This window comes from Rhinolophus ferrumequinum, chromosome 15, assembly GCF_004115265.2.
Source record: "Rhinolophus ferrumequinum isolate MPI-CBG mRhiFer1 chromosome 15, mRhiFer1_v1.p, whole genome shotgun sequence".
NCBI lineage: Eukaryota > Metazoa > Chordata > Mammalia > Chiroptera > Rhinolophidae > Rhinolophus > Rhinolophus ferrumequinum.
Window position 1 is genome coordinate 39,180,439 of NC_046298.1, and position 15,313 is coordinate 39,195,751.

Consider the following 15,313-nt stretch of genomic DNA (forward strand, 5'->3'; position numbering starts at 1 on the left):
CTCCTAGCTATGTGGCCTTGAGCAATTCATGTAACCTCTTTGAGCCTTGGTTTGCCCATTTGCAAAATGGACAGTTTCTCTACCGAATAGTGCCCATACCTTCCTGGTTGTTAAAATATTTCACCCCTTCCTGTAACTTCCCCAGCAGGCTTCCTTCCACACTGTTTGGAGCATCTAAGATGGGAGGTCAGGTAGACAGGCTGGGGCAATCCTGGGGAGCTAGGGTGAAAGTGAGCTTTGCATTCTGACAACCCGGGGTTCTAAGAACTGTGTCTGTGCTTGTTACCAGCCACGGAGCCTTAGAGGATTGTGTAAACGTCTTTGAGCCTCAGTTGGCTCTGCTTTAAAATTGAGGAAATAATGAATATAGCTACTTTTCTCGGCTCTTGTGCTTAACACAAGGCCGGGCACCTAGAAGCTATAATTGCTCTGGTATTGTTATTTTTAATATGCTCTAGGCCAACATATATTGGAGCTTGACTTCAATCTTGGAGGGACCCAGGCACATTCTTGCTCCAAGTGTCAACCCCCCAAACTGCCCCCTAATATGGCTGAACCCTTAGACCTGCAGCCCTGGATACCCCCACTCTTCTGACTCAAATGGAGACACCCAGGTGGGCCTGAAACTCTTAAATGGCCATTGATGCTCCATAAATGGTGGCACATGGCAACGCCACTCTTCTTCTTTTATTTTTTCGTCAATGGCTTTTTTTTTTTTAACTTTTATTTATTTTAAGTGTGTTTTTCCAGGATCCATCAGCTCCAAGTCAAGTAGTTGTTTCAATCTAGTTGTGGAGGGCTCAGCTCACAGTGGTCCATGTGGGGATCGAACTGGCAACCTTGTTGTTAAGAGCACTGCGCTCTAACCAACTGAGCTGGTTAACCGGCTTCCCCCAGCCACGCCACTCTTCTTGACTTTGAGTTTAATGGAAGTTCATTCGGCCTCTCTTTCTGTCTCTGTCTCTCTGTCTCTCTCTGTCTCTTCCCTTGTCTTTTTCATGGTCCTCTCCCCATGTTTCTGAATTTATGTGAATGTCTCTGTGTCTATCACACTGACTGTCTCTCTAGGTCTCCTTCCTATGTCTCTGGGTCTCTGTGTTTCCCTCCCAACACTTTTGTCTGTCTCTTTGTCTCTCTTACCATGTCTTGGTTCCTTCCATCTCCACACCCATCTCTGCATCCACCCCTCATGTCTCTGTCTCTGTGTGTCTCCAACTCCTTGCTGGTCTCTTTCTCCACATCTCTCCCTGTGTCCTGTTGCTCCCATATTTCTCTGTCCCTCCCCACCAACCACCCACACCTGACTTCCTGTTTTTCACTGTCTGGAGCAGGAGGGCCAGCAACTGATGCAGGAGAAGCCAGAGCTGGCGGCCTCTGTGCGGAAGAAGCTGGGTGAGATCCGGCAGTGCTGGGCCGAGCTGGAGAGCACCACCCAGGCGAAGGCGCGGCAGCTTTTTGAGGCCAGTAAGGCCGATCAGCTGGTGCAAAGCTTCACTGAGCTGGACAAGAAGCTCCTTCACATGGAAAGCCAGCTGCAAGACGTGGACCCTGGCGGGGACCTGGCCACCGTCAATAGTCAGCTCAAGAAGCTGCAGGTATGGCCTGGCTGACAGCAGATGGGGATTATAGTGGGGCCCAACTCAGGGTCAGATTCCACTCAAGGTATTTCAAACAGAGGAGATTTAATACAGGGATTTATTTCAAATGTGTTAGGAGGGCTGGAAGAAGAAAGGGAACACTGAGGCAATCCAGCTAGTAAGTGTTGGAAGCAGCCACCACCTTCGTGGGGTACAAAGGGGAGAGAAAGGATTTAGATCCAAGAACCAGTAGGTGAATAACCAGCACACTGAGGGTGTCCTAGAACCCTGCTTCCTGGGGAGAGAAACCAAGGCCCAGAGGGAGGGGAATGACTTTGCACAGAATAATGACACTTGTGGAGTGCTTCCTCTACTACTCTTTGTGCCAAGCTCTCACTGACTGCTCCCATCAACCCTTAGACATTGACACTATTATTATCCCCCATGTTACCAATGCGGAAACTGAGGCACAGAAGGTAAAGCGCCTGACCGAAGGACACACAGCTAGCCAGTGTCTCCCTTATGAAATGGAGGGCTCTTAGAGAACAGACAGTGTCTGCTATAACTCCGCTCCTAGCTTGGCAGCTGGTGGATGCTAAGTATCTGACCCCGTGATGTAAATGGCTGGAGGTTCAAAGGGAGGTGTTACATGTCACCTCCCAAGGTGTGACCAAAAGGAAACTAGGGCTCCGGGAGATGGACTTACTGGCCCAGGATAGCAAGTGGCACAGGCTGGATTCAAACCCAGGATCCTTGATTCTGCGCTACTTTTGATCTCCCTGCATAATTATACTTCTCTGGCATAGGGTCTGGCAGAAAAAAGTCAACTCATAATAAAAGCATGATAGTAATTAGTATTTCTTCATTTATCTGTGCAGCATATCTTTATCGAACATCTACTGTATGCCAGGTGCTTTTCTAGGTGCTGGAATACAGCAGTGGGCAAGACTGACAAAAATCACTGCCCTCATGGGGCTTGTATTCTGGTGGGGAAGATAGGCAAAGGAGCAAAGAGACAAACAGATCTGAATATGATGCCAGTGGTGTCATCACTTTATATACACGAGTGGGTCTCAAATGCCTTGCTCTGCAGGATCCCTCTACCTCTTACAGATCACTGAGGCCCTCAAAGAGCTTCTGTTTGTGTGGATTATACCTATTTGGTATTTATTATATTAAAAATTACAACTGGGAAATATTTAAATTGATTGATTTAAAAACAGCAATAAGAAACCCATCACTTATTAACCCAAAAGCATTCTTTTATGAAGAATAACCATATTTTCCAAGACAAAAGAAAATGTAGTCAGAAGACACATTGCTTTCAGCGTTGCAACTCTTTCGCGTCTGGCTTCCTAGAAGCACAGGATTCTGACCTCTGCTTCCGGGTTCAGTCTGCTGCAGGAACACGGGTCGTATGGTCCCTGCAAACCCCACTGCACCTGGGAGAGAATGAGAGTTGATGAAGTCAAATTACACCTAAGTATTTTTATAAAAGGAGTTGTAACCTGGGGTGGCCGGTTAGCTCAGTTAGTAGAGTGTGGTGCTAACTAATAACACCGAGGTTGCCCATTCTATCCCTGCATGGGCCACTGAGCTGCGCCCTCCTTTAAAAAAAAAAAAAGTGTAACCTTACAGACCACTTGAAGGGATCTCAGCGTCCCCAGGAGTCCCCGGACCCCACTTTGAGAACCATGCTAGGCACTGATAGCCCCCCCGCCCCCCCGCTTCCCAGCAGCTCTACCCGGGTGGGGCTGTGGTCATCCTTACTGTATGTCTGAGAAAACCGCAGCACACAAAGGGTCTGTGGCTCCCCCAGGTCACACAGCCACTAAGTGGCCATTCAGGACCATGTATTGTTTCCGTCCACCCTCCTCTCCTGATACTCCCAGACCACAGTCGGGAAGGTGATCCTCTCACTGGCCTCTGAAGCACTGATCACTGCCTGAGTTCCAGACCCCATGGGCTGGGCAGGCAGTGGACACACGGTGACTCGGCCCTAAGTCTGCTCTGAGGGATCGCCCAGAATATCAGCAGAAACAAGTGGTGGCCTAGAGGAGGGAGCCGGCAGTTTAAGCAGCTGGGAGCCAAGTGATGAAAACTTGGGCAGGGGAGGCAGACATAATAACATGGGTTCAAATCCCAGCCAGAGTGCATGTTTAGTCCCTCTCTGCGCCTCTGTCGTCCCTTGGTAAGTCGGACTACATCAGTGGGGGGCCTCCCAGGGCCATGTGAGATTGTGCACTGTATGGCACCTGTACGGGATGTGGTGAGCTCCCAAGAAATGGGGTCTGTGACTGTCAGGGTCCCACCCAGAACAGAGGCATGCTCCACTGAGGACAGTTTGAGGAGGGCTCATCAAGAGTCTTGGCAAAGGTGTGAGCAAGGAATGGGGAAGCCACAGGGAGGGTGAAGGGTCGGGTGGCGGGGAGCGAGGGCTTCACAGCCCAAGCCTTTACTTCCCCTGAAGAGGCAGAGGGAGGAGAGAGCCACCAGGCAGGATGTGGGACCCTTAGCCAAGAATGGCAGCCAACCCTTGGCACTGCTGCAGGAAGGAGCTGGAAAATGATACCCCAGCCTCTCCTCTCTCCGTCCAGTCCCCTGCTGGCGCCCCTTAGTCCAACTAGGGTCCGCTTCATAGGTGTGGTCGCACAGGGCCCCACACTTGGTTTAATGCTCTGCTGTCACTGTCTTGAAGTTCTTAATATTTGAACAGGAGCCCTGTATTTTCATTTTGCACCAGGCCCCACAGATTATGGGGCCAGTCCTGAGCTGAGCCCACCCTGAAGCTAGAAGGCTGGGTCCATACAGGTCAGCCGCCTGGGCACAGAGCACGGTAGAGAAGCTTGACTGTGAGCCAAGAGTGGCCAAAGAAGATATCCAGCTCAGCAACAAGTATTGCTAGGATTATTCATGGTCGTACCATTACCAGGAACTCTTCCCCTGCAGCTTATTGCGGTGGATAAAGGCCCACGCGGGTCTGGGTTTGAATTGTAGCTCTGTCATTCAGCAGCTGTGTCACGTTAGGCAAGTGGCTTTGCCTCTGGCTTTGAGCCTCAGCTGCCTCCTCTGTGCAGTGGAAGGACCTAATGCTAAGCTACTCCTTGACAGCAGGACGGTAGGAGCAGTCCATCGATGCTGGAGCTTGGCTGTCTGGGGTCAAGCCCTGGCCCTGTGACTTACCAACTGCGTCACCTGGAAATTTCTTCTCTCTGTGCCTCAGTTTCTTCAGTAAAAATGGGCATAATAACAGTACTGATCTCATGTGGACATTGTGAAGATTACAAGACGTAATGCATAAATGGGTTTTCAGAATTGGTGTCCCAACAAACCTAGGATTTGATATTTGTTTGCAGGTTTTTCCATTTTAATTGTCTTCAGCCAGAGGGGATATCACTATACTGGGTTCAAAAGTTATTTGGGTTATTTCTCCACTTTTGCTGTGGTTATGTTATTATGTGAAAGAGTTGTTTCATTTGTTTCTATTTGTATTTCATTTGGGCATTTCTCCCCATCCACATAGTTTTTTAAAAATGTATTTTGGGGGGTGGTAATATGCAACATTAATATAGTGCCCAAAGTTAGAACTATCTTTGGTTCACTTGATCTTCCCAAATTGCTTGCTCAGGTCCTGATGCTAATTCCTGCTTCCTTCCAGCTTACCAACACCTGGTGTCATCAGACTTTCTAGATTTTTCCAGTCTCATGGACGGGAAGCATATCTCACTGTGGTGTGGCATTTGCAATTTGGGGGAGAACTGCTGAGCTTGGGAATCCTTGAGGGAGGATTTGGGGCCTTCTGCTCTAGCCAGAGTGCAGAGCCATCTCTTCCCTACCCATGGGGGGATTTTAGCCCCACCAAGCCCTGGACACCATGAGGCGGGGTCTCCATTGTTTAAAGGAAAGATTGAGGCCTGGAGGGGAAGGGGGGCTGGCTCAGTGTCACAAGTGGATGGGCATCAGCGGCGGGCCCCAGTAGAGGACTCCTGGGCCCTTTCCCCAGAAGAGGGAGCCCGAGATAAGGAGTGACTCAGTGGGCCACGGCCCCCAGATGGAGCCCAGCTGGGACTCAGGAGCTGCTGCTGGGGAAGGGAGGGGCCTCCCAAGACCCGCTCTCCTCTGGGGTACGACTGAAAGCCTGGACCCTGGGCATATGCAGAAGGGAAGGGGCCGGCCAGCTGGGCACATCTTCTGGCTGTCCCACCCTGCAGGCCATGGGGCCAGGCTGGGCTGGGGGAGATGCTGGCTCAGGGCCTGAGGAAGTGTGGATGTGTGAGTGAGTGGTCTGTCCCCCCTCTGCTTCCCTCTGGGCCTGTCTCGCAGTCCTGCTCCCTTAGTTCTTCTGTCTCTCTTTCTCATCTTTTCTGTCTGTCTCTCTCTGTTTTTGTCCTTATGTCTCCTCTGTCTCTTCTTTCTTTCTTACTCTCTCACTCTTTTCTCTCTCTTTATTTCAGTTCTCCATCTCTTCCTCTCTCCCTTGATCTCTTATGCCTGTGTCCTCCCTTTGTCCTCATGCCAGCCGCTGCAGCAGGCTTTCCAGGACCCCACCTCCTAGGTCTGAGCCACGTGACCCAGAGTCCTCTCTCAGCATCTCCAGCCCAACTGTCCTTCTGGCTGAGGGGCCAGATGGTGGAGTCCCAAGCCCCCACTTTCCCAGTCCTCAGGGGCCTGGCCAGCTGGTCTGGCTCAGCCACTGGCTCCTGCTTGGGGGGGTGGGAAGAGCGCTGGTCTGCTGCCATCTGAGGGGGACCGACCGCCAGGGGAAAATGCACTGGAGGCCTTGCAGCTGTTGGGCTGAGTCCCTGGGGACATTTACCACCCCCTCCCCCACCCTAAGCAAGGCTCTTTCTCTGGCCAGGGAAACACCCTCACCTTTGTTCATTCTTTGTGCCACATTTCTTCCTCTAGCTCAGCGCGGCCTAGGGGAAGAGGCCAGATTCAGGAGCTCCACAGTCCATTCCACTACCGTGTGACCTAGGGCAAGTGACCCCACCTTTCCGAGCCTCAGTGTCCCCAGTTACAGAAAAGCAGAGTGACTGAGAGCCACAAGGGTTTTGTGGTCACGTGGTCTTGGGTTCAAATTTTGGCTCTGGGAGTTTTTACTCTGGACAAGGGACTGCTCCTCTCTAGGCCTCAGTTTCCCCATCTGGAAAATGGGAAGGCAGCCTGGTGGATCTGAGTAGGAATCAGGTTGATCTGGGGTCAGGGCTTGCTGTGTCACTACCTACTATGTGGCCAGCACCTGAGGCTTTTTGGGTGGTAGGCTCTTCTGTTTGTTTTGTTTTGTTAATCTTTTTTAAAAAACTGAAATTTAATTCCATACCATAAAATGCATACTTTTGAAGTGTACAGTTCAGTGGTTTTCAATGTATTTGCAAAGTTAAGCAACTCTCACCACTACCTAATTCCAGAATATTTTCATCACCCCAAACAGATACCCTATAGCCATCAGCTCCCTCTACTAATTTACACTCTCTACTAATCTACTTTCTGTCTCTATAGATTTGTTTATTTTGGGCATTTCATAGAAGTGGAATCATATAACATACGGTCCTTTGTGTCTGGCTTGTTTCACTTAACAATGTTTTCAAACGTCGTCCATGTTGTAGAATGTATCAGTACTTCATGGCTCCTCTGGTTTTAATGTTTAAAGCTAGTTTAACTTTTTAAATATGAATCTTGAATAGTACCCAGCTCAGAGAAGTAGAATAACATACTAATTAGTCCCACAAAATCAACACACATTTATGGAGCCCTACTCTGTGCAGGCCCAGTGACAGGCTGGCCTCCAACTGTGAACAAAACACACCCCCGTCCACCCTGACCTCATACACTGTCATGAGGATCAGGTGAGTTTTTCCTTGTCAAGTGCTTAGAGCAGCACCTGACATGGAGGAGGCATTAGGACGTGTTACCTGTTATCGCTGTTATGGTCAGAACTTCAAACCAAAAGGGTGAAAAGGAAAAAGCTTTCCTTCCCCTCCACACACACACAGTCCCACTCTCCATGGTGTAACCGATCCCCATAGTTTCTTCCCTATCCTTCTAGAAATATTCTATGCCCACACACATACACATGACATACGTGCCATACTGAAGCTTGCCTTTTCACTTGACAAAACACTCTAGGCATCCTTCCTTGTCTCAAAAATCTGTTGGTATATCCTGTCCTTTTAAACTGTCGCATGGTATTCCACAGACAATTTGTCTTTCACCAGCCTTCTGTGGAGAGAGAGACCTTTGGGCTGTTTCCAATATTTTGCTAGTAAAAATAGTGCCACAGCAGACATCCCTGTCCATACGTATTTGAGCCCATGTGCAGGTGTTTCTGTACAGAATAGTCCTCAAAGGGACACTTTTGGGCCAAAAGGTGTATGTGTTAAACTTCTTGATAGATATTGCCAAATATCCCCCTGAAAAGGCAGTGCACACACCTGCAATATGACAGCATCCCCACCCCCAACCCCCACCCCCGTGGTCACCATCATTGGACATTGTCAAGCTTTTTCATCTCTGCTAATCTGAGTGAAAGATACTGTCTTGTAGTTATTTTAATTTGCATTTTCCTGAACATTGAAGGAGGTTGAACATCTTTTCGTGTGTTTAATGACCATTGTACTTCTGCATCCTTTGCCCATATTTGCAGGAAAAGATACACATTAAATGGATAGTGTCAGTGTCTGGAATCATTCTATCTCAGGTCATATGGCCACTTGCTGGAGGTTGTAGAAGGGTTTTCATCTAATGAAAAACTGGAACTTATAACCTTAACATTTCAGATGATATTTAAGAATTTCCTGAATTCTAATGCATTTTGATTTTCTTAGTGAAAAAGATTTTGGGGTGACTGTTTTACTTTTCTTTGATTTCTGAAGCTTGTGATTGTGCCTTTTAAAAATTTCCATCTTACATGGTTTTGACTTGTTATAAAGTTAGATTTTTACCATTTTTATGACTCCTACAGAGTGTGAACTGTATCATTTGGGACTCTTTAGGGTGCAGTTCGTAGGACTTCAACCCAAATTGACTTAGGCTAAAAGGGGACATAGCTGAAAGATCTAGGGGTTATGCAGCTTCAGGCATGGCTGGATCAGTTACTCAAATTTGTCCTCAGGAATCTCTGTCTCCATTCCTGTGCCTTGCTTTCCTCTGTGTTGGCCTCATTGTTGGGGAGCCTGTTCCCTCTTGACGGCAAGATGGCCCCAGTATCCCAGGCCTACATTCTATCAGTTTAGGAATCTTGTGGAAAAGGAAGCATCCCTTTTGAGCTCACATAGTTTTGCAACAAAAGTGGGAAGAGTTTTCACTGGCTGATTTAAGGTCACATGCCACCTTTTACCCAATCCTTACGGCCACAGGTGATTCAGTGTTCTCATTGGCCAGGCGTGAGTCACATGGCCATTCTTGGCCTGCTGGGTTCCATCAGCCCCTCCGGAAGCGGGAATTGTTTTCATTGGCCCAGCTTAGGTCATATAACCATCCCTGACCCAATCCCTTTGGCCAGGGTGATTTCAGTGTTCTGATTGGCCAGCCTTGGGTCATGTGGCCACCCCAGCCCTCTAGGTTTTATTAGTCCCTCAAGAAGCTCAAGACCTGAAAGTGGGATGTGAAGTCCTGAGAAGGAAGGGATGGATGTTGGGCAGGCAAAACCAACAGCTCTGCATTGCAGAACCTTGGAACAAAAGTTTTGACTTAGTTCTTAAGTTTTGAGTTCTGGGTTGCAGTCTTTTGCCATAATCTGTTACCACTTAATTGCATTATTATTTTGTTTTCTTTTCTAGCTTGCCCCCATCTGTTTAGAATCACACAAGTAATGCGTAAATATATTGTTTTGGTAAAAGATCTTACCGACCTAGAAATCTTCAGTAAAACAAAACCTCCCTTTAATACACCTCCCAGTCTCACACCCCAAAGAACCTCATTTATTATTTGGTGTGCACCCTGCTGGAGCTCTTTCTATGCATTTACAAATGTACCTATGTGGATGTTTAGTTTTTATTTTTGTTTTCCATGTTTAATTTAAAATTTTGAATAAATTTTTATGGTTCAGACATCAAAAACTATATAAAATCCTACGTGAGAAGTCTCTCATCCTTGTTCCCATTCACTACGTTCCCATCCGCCCAGTAGGTACCATCTGCTATTAATTTCTTGTTTATTCCAAGGGAGTTTCGTGCATGTGCAATTCACTGCAAATACATATTCATATATATGGTATAAATTGCTTTTTCCTCTGAACAGTAAGTTTTGGCCACTTTTCCATACCGTTGTGGAGTTGTTTAACCATTTTACTCCTAATGGGCGTTGAGGTTGTTTACAATTTTTTCCCATTATAAATTCTGCTATGATGAGCTCCTTGGACAAACATCTTTGTCCATATGTGCCAGTCAGTATTTCTTTAGATATATTCCTAGAAGTGGAAATCCAAATGCTGGGTCAAAGCATTTTGACACATTTTGCATTTTGATAGGACCTGCCGAATTGTGTTCCAAAAAGGCTCTACTCATTTACACCACCACCGACAGTAGCCGAGTGTGCCCATCTCCCTGCATGTTTGGCAACACCAGATATTATGTATTATGTTTTTGCCAATCTGATGAATAGAAAAGGATACCTTGTTTTAATTTGTGTCTTCCTACTGATCAGTGAGACTGACCATCTTTTCATGTGCTCATTTTTCCTTCTGTGTGCTCTCTGTTCACATCTGTTGCCCGTTTCTCTTTTGGGCAGTCTTTCTTTGTTGATGTCATTCATTTGTGCCTTGAGCAAATCACTATTGAAGGCCTATTAAGTGTCAGGCACTCTTCTAGGCACTTGGGCATACAGAGATGAGTTGACACAGCCTCTGCTCTCATGAAGCTCACATTCTAGAAGCAGGAGACCGATAAAAAACCCACAAGCAGAGACAGTAATCTGATGGTGGTCTAAGTGCTGTGGAAACAAAGGAAGCAATATAAAGGGGAATTCTTTGTTAAAGAAACTCCTTGCTCTAATAGGTATTAATTTTTTTTTCAGTTTGTCATTTGCCTTTAACTACATCTAGAAATTTTGGTTGATGCAAAAGCATTTTATGTGGCCAAATTTGTAAATCTTTCCCTTTATGGTTTTTATGCTTGGAAAGATTTTCTCCACCCCAAGATTATAAAAACATTTGCCCAGGTTTTCTTCTAGTACCTTATGGATTTACTTATTCCATTTAAGTCTTTAATCCATCTGGAATTGTTCTCAACATGAGAAGCAAGGAAGGGATCCAGCTAAATTGGTTAGCCATTTGGCCTATGACCATACAGTGAATAATCCATCTTTTCTTTGGAGATTTGAAATGGCATCTATATATGAGTTCTCCTGTGTATTTGGGTCTGCTTTTGCGCTTTCTGCCTATCCCTATGATACATCAACTATTTAAATCACTATAGCTTTGTGGGTGTTTTTTTTTTGATATCTGGAAAGGTTGGCTCTTTGGACAAATTACCTAACTTCTCTGGGCCTCAGTTTCCTCCTCTGTAAAACAGGGATCCCATCAACAGTGAAGGGTTTTTCTGAGAATAATGAATAATGGACCATTTTAGTCCAGGGGGTCAGGTAAGCCTCTTTGAGAAGGTAATGTTTGAGCTGAAATCTGATGACAAGGAAGCGCATGCCTGGCAGAGGGAATAGCAAAGGCAAAGGCCCCGAGGAAGGAGCTTGCTTATTGGGTTGTAGGATCAGAGAGGAGGGTGGCGCTTCTGGAGGGGAATTGTGCAAGGGGAGAGTGGAATGGTGGGTCGTAGCGAGGGATTTGCTGTCACCATGAAGGTGCTAGAGAGCCACAACAGGATCGGGAGGGAGGATGGGTCCCGCTGACCCCGCCCCTGTTCCCACAGTCGATGGAATCCCAGGTGGAGGAGTGGTACCGTGAGGTTGGAGAGTTGCAGGCACAGACGGCGGCGCTGCCCCTGGAACCAGCGAGCAAGGAGCTGGTGGGCGAGCGGCAGAACGCGGTGGGCGAGCGTCTGGTGCGCCTGCTGGAGCCGTTGCAGGAGCGCCGCCGTCTGCTGCTCGCTTCCAAGGAGCTGCACCAGGTTGCGCACGACCTCGACGACGAGCTGGTGAGGCCCGGCTCGGGGTTCTGGGGCGGGGCCAGGCGAACCGGGGCGGGGCGTGAGGCCAGAGGCATTCCCCGGCCGAGGAGGTGGAGGCTGGGAGCCGGGAACTTTGAAAGGTTCTAGGGTGGAGCTGGCTTAGAGACCTGGTATATTGAAAGACTCAATCATTCATTTCTTAACTTACTCATTTACTCATTCACTTATTCATTCATTCACTGTTTCACATTCATTTACTCACTTCCAATCACTTACTGGTTTATTCATGAAGTCATGTATTTATTCATTTTTTCCTTCTTCCACTATTTACTTATTCTTTTATTCACTCGTCACTCTTCCATTCATTTCCTCATTCGGCCACTTCCGGACTGTCTCATTCATTCATTCACTCACTAATTTTCTCATTCATTTGATCATTTTGGTCCTAGCCCTGTGCTTCAATGATGCTGGAGTCGCAGTGGTGAACGAGGCAGACCTCATTCCTGCCTCTAGAGGGCTCCGAGTCCAAAGGGGAAAACAGACACGTCCCCAGAGAGTGACAACTCAGGGTGGTTAGAACTGTAGTTGAGATGCAGGGTTCCTGGGGGTGCATTCTCCCCTTGACCTGCTCGCTGTATCCTCTCCAGGCATGGGTCCAGGAGCGGCTGCCACTGGCCATGCAGACAGAGCGAGGCAATAGTTTGCAGGCTGTCCAGCAGTACATCAAAAAGAACCAGGTGAGCAGAGCCTGGGTGAGGGAATGGGTTAGGACACATCTGCATTCGAGTGATAGAAAAAACGACTCAAGGTGGTTAAAGCCAAAAAGGAGAATGTATTGGCTCTTGTCATTGAAAAGACTGGACAGCAGCTGCAGGTGCATTCAGGTGCTTCCATGATGGCATGGATCACTCAGCTTCAGCCCGTTATTTGTTTTTTTCTGGGTTAGCTTTGGTCTCGGGCCAACTCTTCTCTCCTGGTGGCAAAAGACCTCCAGCAGATTCAAGTTTACATCCCACCACCAAAACTCAAGAGAATTTCTCTCTCTAAAAAGATGCCCAGCCTTACCAATCAGCAGTAGTTCCAGGAATAACTTTTACTGGTAGAGTTGATTCACATATCCACCCCTGAGCTAATCATGGTGGCCAGGAATTTAGACTGTTTTGATTGGCCTGGTCTGGGCTAAAGGCCCACCCTTGTAATGGCAGGTGGAGTCAGCCTTAACTTAATATCTGGGCTGAAATGGAGGCAGGTAAATTCCCCAAAAGAAAATCAGGGTCCCGTGACTAGAAGTAAGGGAAATTCTGTGGGGCCATGGAAAAAAAACAAAAAACAATAAACAAAAACTCAAAACATCCACAGGTAGAGAGGACAGAGGACTCCTAAGAGAATGCTGACTCCTAAGCTGAGCACGACGGGGAATTTTTGAGCCCCTAAAAATCTCTAGATTGCTGTTCACCTCTCTGGGCCTCAGTTTCCACATCTAAATAAGTAGACAGTTGGTCTAGAGCAGGGGTGTCCAAACTGCGGCCTGCAGGCCAACTGCGGCCCGCAATCCATTTTTAATTGGCCCGCAGCAAATTCCAAAAATATATTGAGTTTACTTAAATAAACCAGGTGAGGCAATACGTACTTCACCTCGAGTGAGTGGCCCGGCTGTTTGTGTATTTTACCGCATACGGCCCTTGGTGAAAAAATGTTGAAAAAAGTTTGGACACTCCTGGTCTAGAGCATTGGTTCTCCAATGCTTAGCAGAGGGACCCTTTGGTCAAAGCAACTGTTTCACCAAAGCCCAAAGTAAGACACATAAAAGAGGAGTAACGATACTACTAATCACGACTCATTGATGAAAGACTTACTATGTGCTAAGTACTGTCCTACAGGATTATGTCAGTTACTCCATTGAATCCCCACAATAACTCTGTGAGGTAGGTATTGTTATTGCCCCTTTTTACCAAAATAATGTAAGTTGGGAGAAGGGGGCACTGAGGGGTGGTGGGGAGGTGGGTGCACAAATGATTTTGAAAGGTTCGTGATCATGCTGCATTAGATGGAGCTCTTTAAGAGGCTAGAGTGTTTTGTAGATTTTGTTTTTCCATCTTGATGAAAATACTCTTGGTTGTGGACAGTGTTGGGGACAAATAGAACTGGCCCATCATTTTCATGGTTGCGGAAAATGATCAAGTATGCTTAATGCTTAAAATTGGAGGGGTGGGGAGTTCGGCCATGTGTGAGAGTGCTGGATCCATGGGGGCTGTTAAACGATTAATAGCTGTGGATATTGACTGAGCCCCTACTGTGTGTCAGGCACAATTCTAAGTGCACCATGGTACAACCATGGTAGATATCAGCAGCCACCACTAGCCATGTGACTTTGGCAAGTTCCTCTACTCTCTGTGCCTCAGTTTCCTCATCTGTAAAATGAGAATAATAACATCTGGCTGCTGGGGATGGAGTGAGGACTAAATGAGTGGCTGCCTTATGCAAAGCTCTTACTTAGCAAAGTGCCTGGCAGACAGTAAATATTGGCTGTTATTGTGGTCTCCATTTGCCAGTTGAAGAAACTGAGGCACACAAGAGGTTAAGTAAGGTATTCAGCCAGTACAGAGCTGGTTGAGGGAATCTTCTGGTGTGATGGAGGTGTTCTATATCCCCATCTAGGTGCACAGGGTACCCGTATGTAATGTGTCGAGTGGTACCCCTAAGATTTGTACATTTTTCTATGCATAAATTATACCCCAGTTGCTCCTGAGCAGCCTGATTCTCAGGCCTATGTTTAACTATTAGGGGGATATTGTGTCACCAGGCGTCTTGGTTCAGAGCCAGCCTCCTGTGCTCAAATCCTGTCACCCCTTGCTAGTTGCTTGTTATCCAGCGACCTACTTCTCTCTGTGCCCATTTTCCCACCTGCCACACGGGGAATGAGTAACAGTAAATCCACGCGGGACCTGCCACAGGCTGGTAGATGTGCAGCTGTTTGCATGTCTCTCCTGGAACGTGGCAGTCGCGGAGGCGCACGCGGTCTTGCCGGGCCTCTGAATGACCCTCTTTACCACATCCCCACACCTCCCGCCCCCAGGGCCTGCGGCGGGAGATCCAGGCGCACGGACCGCGTCTGGAGGAGGTGCTGGAGCGCGCGGGCGCTCTTGCGGCGCTGCGCAGCCCGGAGGCGGAGGCGGTGCGCTGCGGCCAGGAGCAGCTGCAGAGCGCCTGGGCCGGACTGCGCGAGGCCTCCGAGCGGCGGCAGCAGGTGCTGGACGCCGCCTTCCAGGTGGAGCAATACTACTTCGACATGGCCGAGGTGGAGGCGTGGCTGGGCGAGCAAGAGCTGCTCATGATGAGTGAGGACAAGGGCAAGGTGCGCCCGGGCTGGCGGTGTGGGGTACCTGGGGCACTGGAGCCCGGGGCCGGCCGCTGCCGCCTCATCACGGACGCCCTGTGCCCCCAGGACGAACAGAGCACCCTGCAGCTGCTCAAGAAGCACCTGCAGCTGGAGCAGGGCGTGGAGAACTACGAGGAAAGCATTGCACAGCTGTCACGACAGTGCCGGGCGCTGCTGGAGATGGGGCACCCGGACAGGTGGACTGGGGGTGGGGTGAGGGGTGGGGAGAAGGGGGCCAGGTGGGGGCGGGGCCAGTTCTTAGAGAATAGTCCAGTAGGATCTGAAGCTTCGTTGGT

At 48.2% G+C, this 15,313-nt stretch overlaps 1 protein-coding gene across 1 annotated transcript in view; it reads left to right on the forward strand.

Annotated features, from left to right (window-relative positions):
• The window catches only part of SPTBN4 (spectrin beta, non-erythrocytic 4), a 70,941-nt gene that overhangs the window by 41,861 nt on the left and 13,767 nt on the right, over window positions 1-15,313 (forward strand). The window contains 5 exon segments of the mRNA XM_033128786.1: window positions 1,332-1,595; window positions 11,441-11,665; window positions 12,286-12,375; window positions 14,715-14,993; window positions 15,084-15,214. Of these exon segments, the coding sequence (XP_032984677.1) occupies window positions 1,332-1,595; window positions 11,441-11,665; window positions 12,286-12,375; window positions 14,715-14,993; window positions 15,084-15,214 (989 nt within the window).